Source organism: Chinchilla lanigera, unplaced genomic scaffold (assembly GCF_000276665.1).
Source record: "Chinchilla lanigera isolate Chin_1 unplaced genomic scaffold, ChiLan1.0 scaffold00051, whole genome shotgun sequence".
In the NCBI taxonomy this organism is placed as follows: Eukaryota; Metazoa; Chordata; class Mammalia; order Rodentia; family Chinchillidae; genus Chinchilla; species Chinchilla lanigera.
In genome coordinates this window covers 8179528-8199864 of record NW_004955452.1, presented here as the reverse complement: position 1 = coordinate 8199864, position 20337 = coordinate 8179528, and the positions used below count along the sequence as shown (strand labels likewise).

The following is a 20337-nucleotide window of genomic DNA, read 5'->3' as shown; positions in this document are numbered from 1 at the left end:
TCCTCCTGCCTCAGCCTCCCGGGTGCTGGAATTACAGGCATGCACCACCACACTCGGCTTAATAAGCATTCTCAAGACTGTTGACCACTTAAATTTCTTTGGTGCTTGTGAACTACCCTAACCATTACTCAGAGATTTTATATCTCTAATGCAGTATTTTTTTTCCTTTTATGCTAAACACAAAGATCCTGACTTTGTGTGAATACATTCCTTTGGATGTGTGAAACTGAAAATGCGAAGTATGTGTGTTCCCATTTCTGTAGAAATTCTGGGGAAATGTAAGGTCTTTCATTTTTAATGTGGTTTTAAGAAACAACTATAAGCCCATTTGGGGCAGTTTGATTTAAATGATCAAGTTAGTACTTTAGAAGAACTAACAGTTCATAAGATTCTATCTCTTGTAGAATACTATAATATAACTGTTTATCAAATACTTTACAAATAACCTTACCTCCTTCTGCACGTAAGCAGTAATAATATTTTAGAGTGGAAAGACATGGAATATCAGTATAATATCGATATAAAAATATATTTAAGCCCTTCAAAAAATTACTTAGGCTTTGTAGATAACACATCTTTTTTTGTAATGACTCAACTCTGCACATATAACAGCCAGAGATGATACATAAACAAGTAAGTTGGACAGTTTTCCAGTCAAACTTTATTTATAAAAACAGTGAGCCTGCTAGATGTGGTGGCACATCTGTAATCCCAGGAGGGAGGCTGAGGCAGGCGGATCACTGCGAGTTCGAGGCCAACCTGAGCCACAAAGTGAGATCAAGGCCAGCCTCAGCTGCGTGGTGAAACTCTGCCTCAAAAAGAAAAAAACAACAGCAGCAGCAAAAAAAACCCAGTGAGCCAGAACTGGCCTGTGGGCCATGGTTTGGTGCCCCCCGCATTAGAGGTTGGAGATCATCAAGGGTAGTTGCTCACAGGTGAGGACTGGGATTCCTCAAAGCTAGGACAGGAAGGGAAACCCGGGTGCATTACATGCCTGTGATGCACTGGCCCAGTGATAGTCACTCGTCTCTGATACATGTCGACTTGTTTAATCTTGGCACTGTGATGTGTTACTTCCTGCATTTCATAGAACAGAAAACTGAAACTCAAAAAAAGTAAAATAATAATTTAAAGTCACACAACTAATGAGTGGCAGAGCTGGAGTTTTTGTTGTTTTGTTTTGCTTCATTTCTTGAGACAGGGTAGCTCAGGCTGGCCTTGAACTCACTTCGTAGCCCAGGCTGGTCTCAAACTTGACCTGATCCTCCTGCCTCAGCCTCCTGAGTGCTGAGATTACAGGTGAGCACCCTACAGCTGGCAGAGCTGGAGCTCTGAAGCAGGCCTGTCCAACTCCACAGTTTCTACTTCTACTCTGAAAGCCTTTGTCACTGAGCATGAGTGCTGTCCCTTCCTGCCCAGGCTTTCTTGAGAGGAGGTTCAGGGCCTTCTAAGCCCCAGGAGTCCATGTCACGGGATGGGTTCCCTGTGTTGTCCCATAAGGGGAACTAGAAAACACCCTTTATTTCATGCATGGAAAGTCCCGCTCTAAGCATTTGGTCCTGAGAACAGTAAACAGTAGCAAAAGTGAGGGGTGAGGGTTATGCAGATTCGAAAACTAGACTAAGGGAAGCCTGGAAAACCTGAGGCGCTTCCTGGATCCCAAAGGAACCCTTTTGTTCCTTTCTGTGTCTCTTATTTATGTAGCCACAGGCTTACTGTAGGACTGGGGAGCGCTCTAGCAGGACATTCCTCCCTTCCCTCTTGAGTTCCTGGCCCCTAAAGCCCACATCGTTTCCCCTCCTGCAGCACAGTGAGTACCTGCCTGTGGGGCCCCTTCTTCCCGCAGCCAGGCGCGCAGACCCGGGACACTGCTAGAATCCCAGCAGCTGGAGTGAGTGGGCGACCTGAGAGCTTTGGGAATACCCGAGACAGCACAGCCATCAGGCCCGGAGCCAGCAAGGCTCCACGGTTTCCCTAAGCTGAAGTAGCAAGAACTCAGTGGAAGCCAGGCTCGAGTCTGACCCAAGGCCTGCCCTCGGCACACCTTCCTACAGCAGCCTGCCTGCACCGGGTGGGAGCCTGGCCCCTCCTAGTCCTCATCTGAGGCTGCAGGCTCTGTCTACAGAGCAGAACTTGAGTCCCCACTTCACCCCCACTGCGGAGCATTGGTCTGGACCTGGACCCCCGCCAAAGCCTCCCATCCATCACCTGCTTTCACACTGCCTCTCCCAGGCTTTCTACCTCTCTCAGGCTTTTCTACCAGCAGCAAAGTGATCTTAGCACAGATAGCAGATCACCTCAGTCTCTCAAAGCTTGCTAGAAACTTGCCATTTACTGAAATAAAATCCATGGCCCACACCATGGCCCTGAGCCCTATGCCTTCGGACTGCAGGTTGTCACTCAATAGCAATGTCAATCTAGTAAATCACAAATGACCTCTTTTTTTTTTTTTTTACTAAAATTGACGGATGATGCCAGGCATGTGGGTGCACTCCCAGCACTTGGGAGGCTGAGGCAGGAGGATCACTGCAAGTTCAAGGCCAGCCTAGGTTACAAAGTGAGTTTCAAGGCCAGCCTGAACTGCATAGTGAAACCCTGTCTCAAAAAAGACAAAAATGAAATAAAATTAAAAAATAAAATAAAATAAAAATAAATAACCGGGCATGGTGGCACACACCTGTAATCCGAACACTTGGGAGGCTGAGGCAAGAGGATTGTTGTGAGTTTGAGACCAGCCTAGGATACAAAGTGAGCTCAAGGCCAGCCTGAACTGCATAGTGAGACCCTGTTTCAAAAGACAAAAAAATAAAATAAAATAAAATAAAGTAAGCCAGGTATGGTGGCACACACCTGTAATCCCAGCACTCGGGAGGCTGAGGCAGGAGGATCGCCATGAGTTCAAGGCCAACCTGTGCTACATAGTAAGTTAAAGGCCAGCTTTGACTATATAGCAAGACCCTGTCTCAAAAAACAAAAAAAAATTTTTCCCATTTTCCTCTTAAGTATTAAGTGAAGTCTGTTGTCCTAGTGCCCATGTACCCAGGAGGGGGCCTGGGGTCAGGGTACAGAGAAGCCCATCCTCACTACTCTCATCTCCTGACTCAGGAACCTGGCGGACCGAGGCTGTGTTCAGCGAGGAAGCCCTGATTGAAATCCCCAGTGACATCCCCCTTCAGAGTGCTGCCACCCTGGGTGTCAACCCCTGCACAGCCTACAGGATGTTGGTGGACTTCGAGCAGCTGCAGCCAGGTGGGAACCCGCAGCTAGGGGAGCAGGCCAGGGCTCCCCACTGGGCTGGGACCCCAATCCTGAGCCTGAGGCCTGGGGACCTTGCCACCGAGGGGTCTGGGAGGATGAGAGCCCCTGGCCCGGATGAGTGTGGTTTTGCTTTCACTTAGAACAGCGTGAGCTGTGCACCTACAAAACACGAGGACCACACTCTTAGAAACTGCTAAAAGATCACATTCCCGGGAGCCGGGGACGGAATGCTGTCACTCAGCAAAAAATATGTTGAGCTGTGCTAAGCTCCGGGGATACAAAGCCGGACAAGACAGACACAGTCCCTCTGTTTCCAGCAAAGTGCTGAACTTAGTGTTAATAATTCTACTCAGCATTTATATTGCACTTTCTGCTCATACAAGTGCCTCTGCAGGCTTATCCCTGCAGAGTGCACCACGCCTTCAACAAAGCAGTACAGCGAGCTTAGTGTCATGGGTTAAGAGCTCAAGCCCAATGCAGAAATCCTTGGTCTGAACCTGAGTTCACTTTGCACTAACTGTGTGACTTCACCTACCGCATCCCACGTTTTCATCAGTTAGATGGAGCAAAGGGGAGAGCTGCCGGAACGCTGCAGCGTGACCCTTTGCGCAGTGCCCAGACTGCAGCGCTGTGACCGTCAGCTGCTGTCGTTAGTTTCCTTCTATCATTCAAGGAGCAGAGGTCCGCAGAGGGGAGCTATCTCACGAAGTCACTTAGCAAGTACATGACAAAGCAAGGTGTTTTCTTAGGATTCTCCTGAAAGCAGAGCCTGAGACCAGAAGTGGGGGCCGATGAGTCGTTTGGGCTGAGGTCCCAGGAAGCAGGAGTCGGGAGTGAAGAGACCAAGATCAGGACAGAGGCAAAGCCCAGGAAGCCCCGTTACTGCCCTGGGCCACCTGGGCTTGCTTGGTCCTGCTGGGGATCCTCTAAGGACAGGAGCCTGGGCTAGCCTTCCTCGGACTCCCACTCCCCGTTGGCTTTTTTTGTTGGGGCTTTTCTGGAATGCCGACGAGCGATTCCAGGACTTCCTGCATTCCAGGCAAGCACTGCACTGCTGAGCTACATGCCAGCCCCCGCGTCCTCCATCGCCTGTCACCCCCGCGCCCTGTACATATCCACAGCCTGGAAGGGGTTAGAGAAATTGCCTAAGCTACTTCTCTCATCCCAGAGACGAAAAGGCAGCCAATAGCCGTTGGAATATGATAAAATTAGGCGGCCAGCCGCTGCCCAAAGCCTAACTGAAATCTAGTGTCAGCTTCCCACAAAGAAAGTGTGGGTTCTTACGGCTCTGGCAAAGGCGTCTGGGAACCCTTCAGGGAGAAAGTAAGCAGGTATGATCAGGAACCTCTGCTGGACTCCCAGTACGGCAGACACCCACTTTAAGTGTCCACCGTGTACCTCCCCACGTTCTGCTTCAAGATGTATGTGGCCCAAGCTGGATCAGTGTTGAAGCAACACGATCTTGTTTTGTTTTTTGGTACCGGGAATCGAGCTCATGACTTCACTCTTGCCGGGCGGGCGCTGTGCCGCTGAGCTCTATCCCCGGCACACCAACATGATCCTGACCCATAGTAAGAATTACATTTCCACACTGTTACCCAGTACATTCACAGGTATTAGCATATATCTGAAATTTTGTGGCACAGTGTTTATCCTCACTATGTGGATACACTCTGATTTTTTAAAATTCTCCTCAGTTCTTTGTTTGGGGTTGGTTTTTTGGTTGGCTTGTTTTTGTTTCTTGAGAGAGGGTCTCACTGTGTAGTACAGGCAGGCTTCCAACTTGCTGTGTAGCGCAGGCTGAACTTGCCCGCGTGAAGTCCTTGCCTTAGTTTCCCAAGTGCTGGGGTTACAGGCTTGTGCCACCATACTTGGCTTATTTGCCTCATTTCTAACTAAAACAAAGCAATGCTCCTGGGAACCCACTGGCTGGATCGGTAATGCACCGGTGGGTAGTGACAATCCACATGCTGCCCCGGCTGAGGAGAACGGCGTCCTTCTCCCGGGCCCCTTCTCCCACCCCATGTGCACAGAGCCCGCTTCCTCTCGCCCACCACACAGCACTTCAGAGTTAACAAAGCACCTCCTCGGACACAGCGCGTTTGACTCCACGTGGTATGCTGACAGGCGCTCCTATGACTCCTGTTTTCTGGGGAGGAAACTAAAGTTTAGAGGACACAACTTGCTCCGTCTCAGTTAGTTACGATCATTGGTAAAGCTGCTACTTTCACCCGGATCCAGCTTGTTCCAGAGCCCACTGCCTGCCCCACTGGCCAGTCCCAGAGCTAAGCCTGGACTTCCCCAAACCATCTGCAAGCCTGTTTCGGAGGCTGCCGGTGTCTCCCGTATGGCTCCGACCCCACCTGGGGGCAGTGCACCTTTATTAAACACTACAGAAAGGAATAAGGCATGGCCCTCTCCTTCTCCCCAAAAAGCTGCACGTGATTGGTAGATGTGGACTATATAGAACAGTATAGGACAAGTCATGGCGTGTGCTTTGACACAGATGCCCACGGGGCCCTGGGAGTGTGCAGAGGGCAGAACCCAGGAGGGCTGCGTGCCGGAAGCCACTCTTGAGCTATACTTCCAAGGGCATGCAGGACGTCAAAAAGAGAGGAGAGAAGGGAGACAGCGTGCAGACCAAGGGGATTACCTCAGCAGAAGCTGGAGGACATGAGAACTGGGAGGATGTAAAATCAATTACACGGCAGGGTCTACATTTTGTCCTCTGTGGACAGAGCGGCCCAGCCAGGAGGCACTGTGGGTCTCGTGGAAGTTTGGGAGGTGTTAGAGGGACCGTGAGTGATAGTCCAAGGTCTGAGAAGGCTCTGCCACCAGGTCTTGGGTCCCTTTTGAGCCTCAGGCCTCCAGCTCTTACCCTATCCTAGGATCCCAGGCAGGGAGCCCTTCCCCTATTACAGGTCTGCGGGACTTGACTCGGGTTTCTTCCTGGCTCCACAGGGGATTCTGTCATCCAGAACGCATCCAACAGTGGAGTAGGGCAAGCAGTCATCCAGATCGCCGCAGCGCTGGGCCTGAGGACCATCAATGTGGTCCGAGACAGGTGCGTGGGGAGGGGGAGGCTTGATCCCAGACGCCGACCGGAGCCTTTCCGCCTCGCATCCTGCGGATGGCTCTATGTCCACCAGAGGGCGCCCTTGCATAAGCACAGGTCCCTCTTTATGGCTCGCTAGCAGTGGGCGGCTGAAGCGGATGAGTTAGCCTGGAGAAGTGAAGTCCAAGGGGCTTTAAGCTGTAGGATGAGTGGATTTCTGAAATGAGGAGCTGGCAGGAAGGGGATGGAGGCTGCCCTTGCTGAACGCCCCAACTTGTGATAACCCCATGTTTTCAAAACCACGATGTGAGCTGTACTCTTTTTTTCTGAGAACTGTCTAGCCCAAGACCCCTGTGCCCTGGTGTTTGTGTGTTAAATATAGACGAGAAGGAGATGGGGGTCTGGCTCCTTTACCTTTGGCACCAGGAATCGAGCTCACGACCTTGCGCTTGCCAAGCAGGCGCTCGTGCCACAGAGCTATGCCCCCAGCTGTCTCCTTTATCATTGAAACTGAAGTTTCAGAGATGGGAAGCGGCTTGCCCGGGAGCCCCAGCAAGTCAGCAACAAGACTACTTCTCTTTCCACCGAATTGTCCAGCTCCATTAAGCCTTTCTGCCCAAGAGTGTGGCCGTGTCTGTCATGAGGGTCCATCTTAGGAGAATTGACTCTCACTTCACTTCCCTGCCCGCTCAGTTGTGCTAACAGAAAATGATTCTGTTTGCCTTGGCCAAAGCGGCCCAGACCATTCCTGGGGTAGAGTGCGTTCACCTAACACCCTGGGAAACCCTGAAAAGAGGTGGGGAAGGAAGTGTTCTTTGCCTTTTTTTTTTTTTTGTCTTTTTGAGATAGGGTCTCGCTATGCAGTTCAGGCTGGCCTTGAGCTCACTTTGTAGCCCAGGCTGGCCTCGAACTTGCAACGATCCTCCTGCCTCAGCCTCCCGAGTGCTGGGATTACAGGCGTGCGTCACCACACCTGGCTTTTGTCATTTCTCAGTAAAAGAAATCAGGAAGTAAAATGGCTTCTCTGTGGGCAGAGAAAGCTCCCAGCCTGGCTCAGCCCAGTGAGGATGAGGCCCACGGGATGAGGGCAGGAACTACTGGAGCAGGGTTCAATTATGTGACTGGCTCCTACACAGACCTGGTCCAGCCTCCTAAAAGTGAAACGTGGGTTCTCACAGCTGCGGCGGATGGGTCCTGGGAGCTGTGGGGAGAGAGAGCCAGCAGGTGTGACCCGGGACCTTGGATTACGTTTGGTTTCCAGACCTGACATCCAGAAGCTGGCGAACAGACTGAAGGATCTGGGCGCCAAGCATGTCATCACGGAGGAGGAACTGAGAAAGCCTGAAACGAAAAACCTCTTCAAGGTACCCAGGAAGAGGGCACTGCCCTCCACGCCATGCTCATCTCCCCCAAGAAAGCTGACTTGAATTAGAAGAGCCAGGGACAGGCCCCATTTCTCCTCTCTGCAAGCCTCCCATCACCTCTTTTGGTGTGGTCTGCTTTGCTTTGCTTTGCTTTGCTTTGCTTTGCTTTGCTTTGCTTTGCTTTGCTTTGCTTTGCTTTGCTTTGCTTTGCTTTTTGAGACAGGGTCTTGCTGTGTAGCCCGGACTGGCCTGGAACTCATGGTGATCTCCTTCCTCAGCTTCCGAAGTGCTGGGATTACAGGCCTGCACCACCATGCCCGTGTCCTTCACATCTTCTTGGAAGGATGGCTAAAACCCATTCCCCTCCACCAGGGCACAGACCGCATTAAATATTCCATTGCCGTGAGAGAGGTAGGAGAAACAAAGTTCAGCAAACCCCGTGTGATGCGCAGTTTGAAACACCTGCGGCAGGCCACCAGCACACACAGTGCGTGTCAGATTTAGAGCTGGAAGGGACTCTGAGGACACGGAGGCTCAGAAAGGAAAGAGGCAACATCTCAAGCCTCTCACATCTTCCCTGATAATCCCCAGGAAAGCCCTGCAAAGCAGTTGGTACCAGTTCCATAGACAAGGAAACACAGACTCAGAAAAGGTAAAGGACTTGGCCAGGACCACATAGTGCTGAGTGGTGTAGTCAGGGCCGGCCCTGGGTTTCTCTGAACTCAAAGCCCCGGCCCTGCCAGAACATCTGCCCTCAGCACAGCCTGTAAGAAAGGAGAGCCTGGCCCGAGCCTTGTCGCTGAACCATCAGCAAAGAGCAAACCCACACACTCACTCAGAAACGTTCCCCTCCACAGAGCATTTCTGAAGCAGTAGATCGGCACATTGCGTGTAACCTGAGTCTTAGCTTCTGACATCCCTCAAACCGGCTCACACACGGTCCTTGGCTGTTCTTCCCTGGAGGAGGAGAACTTTGGACCAAGTTCTAAAGTGGACCACAGGATGAAGTTGCTAAAGTCCTTTCCTAGGCAGAGAGAAAAGCAAAGCTGGGCGTGGTGGCACACACCTGTAATCACAGCACTCAGGAGGCTGAGGCAGGAGGATCGTTGTGAGTTTAAGACCAGCCTGGGCTACAAAGTAAGCTCAAGGCCAGCCTGAACTGCATATCAAGATCCTGTCTCAAAAAGACCAAAAAAGAGAGAGAGCGAAAAGCAGGTCTAGAGGCCTAAAACACCCCCTCCTCTTCACTCCCCCCTTGTGACGCAGCACTCGGGCAGGGAAGGGCCGTAGGTAGCGAGCGTCAAGCCTCGTGTGCTCCGGTTGCCTCTTCATTGCAGTTCCTTCTTTTCCAGGACATGCCCCAGCCACGGCTTGCGCTCAACTGTGTCGGTGGGAAAAGCTCCACAGAGCTGCTTCGGCACTTAGCGTGAGTCCCTGGGCCCTGCGGGGCAGGCGCGGGAGCTCTCCGGGCCTCCAGCTGGGAGGACTGTCTGGCAGGCAAGTCCTCAAGGCCAGTGTGAGCCGAGGCCCAGTTAGCAGGACAGGAGTAGGAAACAAGGCGCGAGTCCTCCCGCTCCGTACTGCTTCTTTCAGCCTCTTCCTCTTGACAACCCGCTTCATTCCTCCCCGGGGACAGCTGAGCCCTGCACAGGGGATTGGTCAAGGTCCCCTAACAGGGAGCCTCAATAAGTCACTTAGTCCACACTTACTGGCTTTTAAATGCTTCCTTGGCTTTGAAAACTGCATGCTAGAGCGGGAGGGTCCAGTGTTCACTCTGCGGGGGATGAGGCTCGGTGGAGTGCTTGTCTAGCACGTACAGGGCCCTGAGTGCAATCCCCAGTACCACAACAGCAATAGAAAGAGACGTTACAAAACTGCATTCTAGGGCCAGGCATATAGCTCAGCGGCATAAGCGCTTGCCTGGCAAGCGTGAGGTCATGAGTTTGATTCCCAGTACCAAAAAAAAAACCCCTGCGTTCTAATTTAGAAGTGACATTACACCTATTGCACAAAGTTTTGAAAGCATGTAAAAATGCAAAGAAAAAGGAAACACAGAAGTCCCTGGTCTCCCCCCCGACCCAAAGGGGAGAAGTGTTGTGTTCTTTCAAGCACAAGGCCCCGCCACAGTGATCCAGGTAAGACGTTATGACACAGCTGGGAGGAGAATCACTGACTGCTCACCACACGCAGGGCACTTCAGAGCTGGACCTCCTCCTCCCGTGGCCCCTAGGTGAGGGCTAGTGTTGCAGTTTCCTTTTTTGTTGTGTTGTTTGCCTTTTGAAGCTCGGGACCAAACCCAAGGCCTTGTGCATGCTGAGCACTTGATTTACCTCTGAGCCACACCCGCCAGGCCGCCAGTCTCCACTTTATACTTAAAGAAAACACGCCCCTTGGTGCCCAAGGCGTCCTCACTAGGAGAGCCCACTTTGAACCCAGCTTTGCCTGACTCCAGAGCACATCGCCTCCACCCTACACCCAGCAGCCTCTGCGGGGGACCAAGCCCGTGTCGCTCATCTCGTGCAGTAGTCACAGCGTAGGCCTTGGGTTCAGGCTGGCTGGGTTCACGCCTCTACCCTGCCGCTGCTAGCTGTGGACCTGTGAAAAGTTAGGCAGTCTGTGGAAGAGCAAGCCAGCCCTCCGTCTCTTTATCTATAAAATGGGAATGACAGAAACCCTTTCTTTTTTTTTCTTTTTTTTGAGACAGGGTCTCACTATGCAGTTCAGGCTGGCCTTGAGCTCACTTTGCTGCCCAGGCTGATCTCGACCTCCAGCCTCAGCCTCCCGAGTGCTGGGATTACAGGCGTGCCCCACCCACCCCACCCTACCCCACCCCCGGCATAGAAACCCTTTCTTGCTCCAAAGGTTAGTCTGAGGGACACATGGGAGAGGGACCTTAGCTTTCTTATCTGCAAAACTAGGTATCCAAGTGCTCCCCTGGAGACTGCGGATTCACTGAAAAAGTAACACGCTTAGAGCCCTGCCTGCTGCATAGCAGATACCCACTAAATGTCAGCTGTTGTGACTAGAACCAGCGCAGTGGGGAGAGGGAGAGTGGCGGGGGGTATTCCCCTACAGACTGCTTTCCAGCAAGCACCAGCAGAGGGGAATTTAAGACCAAATTAGGAGCTGGGGATGTAGCTCAGTGGTAGAGCACATGCCTGCCCCCCACCAAACAGTGTAGAGCACATCACACACACACACACACACCAAACAGTGATAGAGCACATCACACACACACACCAAACAGTGATAGAGCACATGCCACACACACACACACACCAAACAACCCAGCAGCCTCAGGGCCAGAGTTACCTGCCTCCCACTGCAGCATCTCCTTTAAAAACCACATTAGCAGGGGCTGGGGATTTAGCTCAGCGGCAAAAGCGCCTGCCTGGCAAGCGCAAGGTCGTGAGTTCGGTTCCCGGTACCGGAGAAAAACCAAAAAAAAAAAAAAAAAAAAAAAAAACCACATTAGCCTTGCTTCTGTTTGCCAAGGGGGTGTGCAGGCATCAGACCACCGCCACTAACCACACAGTCCTACCTCCTGCCAGGAGAGGGCTCTTGTCACTGACCACAACGCGGTGCGCAGTGCTTCTTATCTGTACGGTTATTTCATCTCACTGATCTCTAGTGTGAGTATTTACAGATGAAGGGACAAGGTCAGGACGACTTTTATTGCATTGCCCAAGGTCGCACTCCTTTAACAAGAGTGGAGCAGGGTTGGACTCCAGCTTTGAGCTCTTTTCTAAGGAGTTTGCTGATATTTAGCACTCAGCCAAAACCTGACCGAGAGGGCTGGACTAGTGGATTCCCAGCCCTGGCTAAGCGTCCTGGTCATCCAGGTTGTGTGTGTGTGTGTGTGTGTGTGTGTGTGTGTGTGTGTGTGTGTGTATTCATTTTTTGTTTTGTGTGTGGTACTGGGGGTTGAAACCAGAGCTCCAGGGCCGGGGATATAGCTCAGTGGCACAAGCCCCCGCCTGGCAAGCGCAAGGTCCTGAGTTTGATTCCTAGTACCCAAAAAAAAAAAAAATGAAACCAGAGCCCCAGCCCTTATTTTTTGTTTTGAGACAGGAACTCACTAAGTCTCCTAGCTGACCTTGATTTTGTAGTCCTCCCTCAGCCTCCCAAGTCCCTGGGATTGCAGACATACACCACTGCAAGCCGCACATGTTGTTTTTAGTGTAAACATTTTTTTTTTTTTTTGGCACTAGGAATTGAACTCAGACCCCGGTGCTTGCCAAACGGGTGCTGCACTGCCGAGCTGCATGCCTGGCTATTATAAATTCTTAACTTTTTTTTTTTTTGAGGCAGGGTCACACAGTATGTTTTAGGCTGAACTTGAACTCACTTTGTAGCCCAGATTGATCTCAAACTTGCGATGATCCTCCTGCCTCAGCCTCCCAAGTGCTGGGATTATAAGCATGCGCCACCACACCCAGCTGCTTCATGATTCCTCAAGTCAGGGGTCCGGCCAAAGAATCTGTGTATCTGAGCGCTTTCCAGGGAGTCTCAGAGCAGTGTTTAAGAGGTCACAGTCAAAATAGAAATGCCATGGTGAGCTCCAAGTAGGGCCCCATCACTGCCTGCCCCCACTCTTTTTTTCTCTTGATCCTTTAGGCCTGGAGGGACCATGGTGACCTATGGCGGGATGGCCAAGCAGCCTGTCACAGCCTCTGTGGTAAGCTGGAGCATTGGAGAGCCCTGCAGACCAGGGCCAGCTGCTCCTCCCCTGGCAGCACTGTTGTGTAGACTCAGCCCTGTCCCTGGGAGGAATCCACCCTGAAGTGGTACCTGCAGCTCTTTCCCTCAGGACCCCAGTGTGTCCCTCCTGTGTCCACAGAGCCTGCTCATTTTTAAGGACCTCAGACTTCGGGGCTTTTGGTTGTCCCAGTGGAAGAAGAAACACGGTCCAGGTGAGCGGATGACGGCCCCAATGCCAGGGGTCACAGAAGAGGGCAGTGCCCAGCTTGGCTGCAGAAGCGTCCAGCTGCCAGAACCCTGCAGAGGCACTTGGGCCCCTAACCTTGCGACAGGATAAAGGAAAATAGCTTCTAGTCACAGCTGCAGTCAACAAATCATCATTGGACTGAACTTGGCTAGTCCTTAGGGCAGAGTATCAAATACGGCAGACACAGCCCTCAGCCAAGGGCAGACTGCCCAGGGAAGAGAGCACTCTGGCCAAGCCTGCTCCTACCACCGTCAGATCTAGGCTCTGCCTGGGCTCGCTGTGAGACCTGGGGCAAGTTACCCAACCCCTACCTCCGTGTAAGCATTCCAATAGGTAAGCACTTGCGCGCCCTGTTCAAACAGAGAGTGAACTTGTGTTCAGAGTGATCAGGTAGCTTGCCCAAAGTCACCCCACCTCCTAGGGGGTGGTGCAGGCGGCATGTGAGCAGATGGCCTCTCTGTCTGCAGAACCTGAGCCAGTGCACAGTTGCTCCTCCTGGAGGTCTGGCTTCCCAGAGCGTGTGCCCAAGCTGAGAAGGACACATGACATGGAGCTAGCGTGTCCTAGCGGTGGCACGCACAGGGTTTCTCAGGGAGAAAAGCGGCACATGCAGAAAACCCCAACACAGGGCGTGAGTGTGGTTCCAGCCCCGGGAGTGGTACATCTGAGCTGGGGCTGGGAAGCTGGACAGCTGAGCTCTGGCATGTTGGAGGAGGCCTTGTAGATGACCCTGTGGTGTTCAGACTGTCCTGAAGCCAGCCAGGGAGCCACAGCGTTTTCAAGCTGCGGGGGGATTAGATTTGAAAGTAGAGTGAATTTATGTCTGTGAAAACACGCTTCCAGCCAGAGCCCTCGCTTCGCATCTTCTCTTCCACGTTGGGCTGTCAGCGAGAGGCTGGCCCGGGGAGGATGACGGCAGCCTTGGGTCCAGCCTTCTGAGGATCCTGGGCTCTCTGGGAGAGCTCCTGTCTCCCAGTGAAGCTCCCCTGTCCTACATCCCCTGGCATGCCAGGCCCCTCATGCCTGGGTCTCCTGTGGCTTCCTGCCTCGAACAGGGTAATCCTTCCCCTCCTGCCACGAACTGCCAGGCTACGTTCTGTGGTCTGAGCCGTCCCAGCTGCCAGTGCGGACGGGTGGTCCCTGCGTGTCCAGCAGCTGCTCAGGCCACTTCCCATGCTCTTCCGGCCCCACCTGGCTCCCGCCATCCCGGACCCAGGTGGAGACCAGGCTGCCACCACCGCCACCCCTCCTTGGCAAAGCGAGGGCTCTGGAGACTCTACTAGAGTTCAGTGCCTGCTCCTGCCCACAGGGCAACCCATGTGCCGTCTCACCAAGCCCTAGCTGTTGCCTCCTGTCTGACTTCCTCCCACTTCCCACAGGTGAGTTCAAGAGTCTGATCCTCACTCTGTGCGCCCTCATCCGCCAAGGCCAGCTCACGGCCCCCGCCTGCACTGAGGTCCCCCTGCAGGACTACCAGCGGGCCTTGGGCGCCTCCATGGAGCCCTTCGCGTCTTCAAAGCAGATTCTCACCATGTGACCATCCCAGAGAGCCAGAGCAAAGCAGGAGGAGACGTGGACCACCAGGGCCAGCCCTCCCCAGACTGCTCTCTGTTCACTGCTCACCCACCAGCAGGGTGCAAGGCCGGCCCTGTAAATAAAGTCTGAACTTCCCGAAAAAGTACTTAAGCCACCCCTGAGGAGAAGGGGCCTCTGTGCGCCTGCCATCTTGAAGCACTAAGAAGCTCCCTGCTTCCCCTTCGCCTCGACCCTAGGATCATTTCCTGGTCACCCTGAAAGCAGAGCGAGGTCAGGGGTGGTGGCGCATGCCCGTAATCCCAGCACTCGGGAGGCTGAGGCAGGAGGATCGTTGTGAGTTTGAGACCAGCCTGGGTTACAAAGTGAGCTCAAGGCCAGCCTGAACTGCACAGCGAGACTCTGTCTCAAAAAGACCAAAAAAAAAAAGAAAGCAAAGCGAGGTTGGGCACTGGCAGGTGCAAAACCAGTTAGCATCTCTGCCCTCAAGGAACTCACACCTGCAGAGGAGAAACTTGTAGGAAGAAAGGCTCGGCCAGGCATGGTGGCGCACACCTATAATCCCAGCACTCGGAAGGCTGAGGCAGGAGGATCACCTATAGTCTGAGGCCAGCCTGGGCTACAAAGTGAGTTCAAGGTCAAAACTGCATCATGAAACCCTGTCTCAGAAAAGAGAGAGAGAGAGAGAGAGAGGATAGGAAGGAAGTAAGGAAGGAAGAGAGAAAAAAAAGAAAAAAAGAAAGAAAAGAGAAAAAAAAGGGGAAAAGGGGGAGGCTGTGAGAGCACACCTAAGGCATAGGGTCAGGAGACTTCCTGCAGGAGACGGTAGCACCAAGTGGACTGAAAAATGAGTAGGTTTCATTCAGGCAGGGAGCAAGATAAGACTCCATGTGACTTTTGCCTCATGCTTCACTGGCCCAAAGCAAAGCACAAAGGGCTGGGGATTTAGCTCAGTGGCACAGCACCTGCCTGGCAAGCGTGAGGTTGTGAGTTCGATTCCCAGTACCAGGGGGGAAAAAAAAAAGCCCAAAGCAAAGCACAGATTTTGGAATAGCTGCCTTGCCACCTGGCCCTCTGTTCCCTGAACTTAGAAGCTTTGTTCAGGGCGCGTTCACTGGATACCTGTTGTGTGCCCAAAGCTACCACAGGGCTGCCAGGGAAAGATGCAGTGCTGCCCTCAGGTTGCTTAGCCCTAACCCACAAGACAGACTGTTACAGTATAAGGACAAGGCTCCTGGTTGGGGTCGGGGCCAGGAGGACCAGTTCTGCCTAAGGGTGTCAAGGAAGGATGCCTGAGAAGGACAAATGACATGGAGCTGTCCTAGCGGTGGCACACACAGCGTTTCTCAGGGAGAAACCTGAAGGACATATCCATCTAAATCGGTTGGGTGTGTGTGTGTGTGTTTGAGATATGGTCTCACTGTTTAGTCCAGGCTGGCCTCAGACTTAAAAACTTCCTCCTGCCTCAGCCTCCTGAGTGCTGGGATTACAGGCAACCTGAGACATCCTGGCACTTGGGGAATTGCAAACAGTCAGGTATAGCTACTGCCGAAGGGGAAGGAGAACTAAGGTATTAACAGTGGGAAAGGATCCGATCCAGAAGAGCCTTAAAGTCGGGACTTACCCTGAAGCCTGGAGCGGGCTGGGGTGGGGAGAGCACAGGGGGACTTTAAGCAGCAGCGACAATGGAAAGGCTAGCTGGGAGGGTTTAATTTTCTACAAATGTGCAGGCAGACTCCCTCTTGCCTTTGGGGTCACCTGTGTGTCCTCTGGAGAGAGGACTCCAGCCTGGGGCTGCGAGAGTTCTGCAGGTGCAACAGAAACCTACCACCTCATACGCCCAGGCTGGAGATCAGCCCTGACTCCTTGTTGTCCTCCAGGTAATCCTTTAGGTTCCTGAGATAGGTGATCCCTACAGAGGCTCCGCGCAGGCAAGAGAAAAAGCCTCAGAGGGTGGGGAGGCTGCCCAGAGGCCATAAGAGTGAAAGCTGAAGTCCTTCAGGGGGAAGTCCACAAGTGCGGGGCTTAGGGAGCACGAGGGCCGTGGCCAGGGTGAGGGAGACCCCTGGGAACAACTGGAGGAGGAAGCACGGGCGGGGAAAGTTCATAGCACCTGTCTGGAGACGTGGAGGAACTTGCGGCATGAGAACGGTGACGGGGATTATGCGTTGTACCTTTAGGGGTCCGCAGGTGTGACATTTGGGCTGGGCCCAAAGGCCGAGTATGGTTTACCCCTTATGAGACAAACGTTACAGGTTCAGAGACCGGGAAAAGCAAGTTACACAAGCAGGGAATTTATGTCAGAACCCACTAGTTTTCCCCAAATACCCATTTTCTTCATTAGAATTTAAATGTACCCCTTTGATGGTAGGGGAGAGTGAACCTCCCCTCCTCCTTCGGGGTTAGCAAGGCCTACACTATGCGATGTAAGCAGAAGTGTCAGCTGAGAGTTTCCTAGGAACCTTTAAAATGGAGCTGCCGGGTGTCTTGGACCTTTTTCTGACCCCTCTCACCTTCCTAGCTGGAAGACACATGTGATTCCTAGAATGTGTGTGGTCACCTTTGACCAAGTTCAGAATGGGTCAGCCATAAGGTCAAAGGCGCCTGGGGACGTGTCAGCAACCGTGTCTGCTTCAGCCTCTGTTGGGCGTTCAGCCGAGCCTGCTCCTAAGTGGTAGCATTCAGTGACTTAACTTACACTGAAATCAAGCCAAGCAATGTGAAGCTGAAACGGGATTGTGGCAGGCTGTGATTCCTGGCTGAGGAATTTAGACCTTGTCCTAAACACAGGAAGGGACAAAAGAGTTCCGAGCTAGAACTGCACTTTGGGAAAATCTGTCTAGTAGTAGGTTGGGGCGCAATTTGGAAGAGGGAGGCCCTAGGGAAAGATACAGTTATCAACTTGCAGGCCTCTTAATTTCAGATAAGTAAACCTGCCTCACTCCCACAGCTCGGCAGCCAAGTTTTGAAGACCGACCAATGGTTGCCAATGTTTAAGAGGCTCACAGGGGGAAGGAAACAGAACACTGTCAGAAGGGAACCTGACTAAAAACGGATCATTTCTTCCACTACAAGTGCTGTAGGTTATTTCCCATTTCCAGACCAAATCGTCTCTGTGGAGTTAGAGCAGCTCTTCTGGCCCCACTGAGTAAAAACCTCTTCGGTAAATGGCTAAAGAAGAGAATCCTTGACGCCAGAGCTGGAAGACAAACACGCGCTCCCTCCTAGGCAGAGCCTGAGCCCCGCTGGAGCTCTGAGGCTGCCTGATGCCGTCTCCCAGGCCTCTCCTGGGAGCATCCACCCTGCAGCCACCGGGGCAACGGCCACAGTGCGGATGAGTGACTGCGTCTTGGGAGATGAGGTGATGAAGCCTGCTTTGCTCAGGGGAACACTGAAGCCCAGAAGAACGGTCTTGCAGGAGCCTGTGTGTTGCAGGCAGAGCTGTCCCAGTGCCCAGAAGCAGTCGGCGGCACCCGTGGGCTATTGGCAGGCTCTTTGCCCTGGTCAAGGCTCTGGGCCTGGCCAGAGTGGCTGCCAGTGTTGCAGGAGGTAGGCACAGCATCTCCCTGCATCTGCAGACAGGAAAATCTGGGGGAGACAGCGGGGCTGGCCTGCGGGTAGGCGGAAAGGAGACACTGGCGCCCGCTGAGAGGGAAGAGGGAAGCCTCTCTTATACCCATAGCCCACTACACTTCCACACACATCTTTCTTTGATTTTTACAACTTCACCATTTCATTGAGGTTTTAAGCTCATCGCATTACAGAGAAGGAAGCCCCAGAGAGAGGTGAGATGAGCTGCTCTAGGTCACACAGCAGGCAGCAGAGCTGGCGCCAGAAGCCAAGCAAGTCCCCTCCACCCTATCTGGTCCCCACACCAGATGGGCAGAATTCTTTTAACCTCAGAGCTGGGCTTGGAGCTCCCTCTCTTCCCAGGACTTCTTGGTTTTGTTCTTCATTTTCCCACCTCTGGTAGTGAAGATCAAACCCAGGTCATCACACATGCTAGGCATGGACTTTACCACTGAGGTACATTCCCAGTCCTTATTTATGTAGTTAATGATCTATTATTTTCTTTTGATATGGAATCTTGCTAAATTGCCCAGGCTGGCCTCCCGCGTGTGATCCTCCTGTCTCAGCCTCCCAAGCAGCTGAGATTAAGGTTGTGTGCCACTATACCCAGCTTTTGCTTTTGCTCTTTTCATCTCACCTATTATTGACCCGACAACAAGAAGAGAGTTCAAATTTCCCTAACTCTGTGTCTCACAGGGCAGCATGAAAAGTGAAGAGGAGGCCATTGAAGTAGCTGAGGTGAAATATCATTTATTCATTCCATAACTATTTTGAGCTGAGCATGGTAACACAGGCCTATAATCCCAGCACTCGGGAGGCTGAGACAGGAGGATTACCACAAGTTCGATGCCACCTGAATTACATAGCAAGGCCCTGTCTAAAAGAATGAAAAACCAGAAATACCATAATACAGAGGGAACTGGAGAGAAGACAGGTGAGAAAGGACTGAGGCCTGAAAAAAGAACTGATCATATTCCAGGCAGAGGTAACAGCAGACAGAGAAGCCCTGATGTAGCTGGGGGTGTGGTACTGTAGACACTGGTAATCCCAGCACTCTGGTGAAGATGAGGCAGAACAGAAGTCTGAGCCCAGCCTGGGCAACTTAGTGACTGAGCAGAACCCTGTCTCAAAACAAAAGATAAAGAAAGGTCTGGGGATGTAGTTTAGGGCAAAGGTTCTGCATTCAATCTCCAGGACCAACGAAATAAAACCAAAAGAAGCCCGGATGTGCGAACAGTACGACGAGGCCTGAAGTAGGTCAGGAAGTGGGAATAAAAAGAAGGGGATGGACGCACGAGTGTTTAGAAGGAAGGACCGAAAGGACACACTAGTTGTGTCAGGTGAACTTTGGCACCTCTCTGGAGAGAGATGCGGCTTCTGGAGTTAGGACACTCTGGAGAAAGCAGGTTGTGGAGGCGGGCATTGCTCTCTGTGGGACTCTTGTTCTGAGCTCTATAGTAAGTTGACCGAGAGTATGTGACCATCCCAACGTGGTGGCACATGCTCTGTAATGCAGCACTCAGGAGCCCAAGGCAGGAAGATCACCACAAGCCCAAACCCAGCTCCACAGCGAGTGCTACATAGTGAGTTTAGTGAGCTCAAGGCCAGCCTGAACTACGTAGTGAGACCCTGTCTCAACAAACAACAAAAAAGCAGGCCTAGGGATATAGCTCAGTGGTAGGGTGCCTATCTAGCAAGTGCCAGGTCCTGAGTTCAATTTCCGGTTCCAAAAAAAGAACACTGCCTAGGTTAGCCCTAGTCCTTAAAAAATTTATGACCCTAGCCAGGCATGGTAGCACATGCCTATAATCCTAGCATTCTGGGAGGTTGAGGCAGGATGGCAAATTTGAGCCCAGCCTGGGCAACTTAGCAGTTTTTAACAAGACCTTGCCTCAAAATGAAAAATTTTAGAAAAAGGACTGGGGAGGTAGCTCAATGCAAGGGCCCAGGTTCAATCCTCAAGAAAGGAGGAGAAGAAAGAAAAGAACATGTGAAAGAAAGAATAATAGAAAAAAAAGTATTGTGAGCCAGCGTGTATCTAAAAGTGTACCGTGACTTAGGATAAATGTCTTACATGTTTTATGTGTGGTTTGCCCTATTAGTCTGCTTTTCAATCTGTATATGACAATTAACTTTATAAGGTCTTATAAGGTAAATAAGTGAAACTGATGCTGGAAAAATAAAAGGAGTGGAGGGAGAGGGGGAAATAAAGAAATTGGAGTGTGTTGTACACATGTACCAACTCCCTACAGTGAATGTAATCATTAGGTACTGCAAACATGTACTGATAAAAGTAGAAAGAAAAAAGAAGAAAAGAAAGAAGCCAGATGTGCCTTCTCTACATACAAAAAAAAAAGAAAAAAGAGACTAAAAAACAAGACGCTAAACAAGAGGCTAAGAAATAAATTGCATGTGTATCCCTTGTAATCTGAGCAACCACTTTGAAGATAACAATATGCAGTATAATAACCATTGTTAATTTCCTATCATTTTGTTTTGAAATTCTGTATCATTTTTACTGTTCTTTCTCTTTAAAATAAAAATAAATAAATAAATGAAATGAAAGAAAACAGAGGAAGGAAGTTAGTTATTATCCTCATGCCTTCCTA

The 20337-nt window shown here is 51.6% G+C and overlaps 1 protein-coding gene across 5 annotated transcripts in view; it reads left to right on the top strand.

Annotated features, from left to right (window-relative positions):
• The window catches only part of Mecr (mitochondrial trans-2-enoyl-CoA reductase), a 33162-nt gene extending 18847 nt beyond the window's left edge, over positions 1-14315 (top strand). For all 5 annotated transcript variants that reach the window (XM_005394982.2, XM_005394987.2, XM_005394986.2 and 2 more), the window contains 7 exons: positions 3106-3249; positions 6220-6322; positions 7575-7677; positions 9030-9103; positions 12295-12355; positions 12518-12590; positions 14005-14315. In XM_005394982.2, the coding sequence (XP_005395039.1) occupies positions 3106-3249; positions 6220-6322; positions 7575-7677; positions 9030-9103; positions 12295-12355; positions 12518-12590; positions 14005-14162 (716 nt within the window). In that variant the 3' untranslated portion in view covers positions 14163-14315. The remainder of the gene's footprint in view (positions 1-3105; positions 3250-6219; positions 6323-7574; positions 7678-9029; positions 9104-12294; positions 12356-12517; positions 12591-14004) is intronic.
• The last annotated feature ends 6022 nt before the right edge of the window (positions 14316-20337 follow it).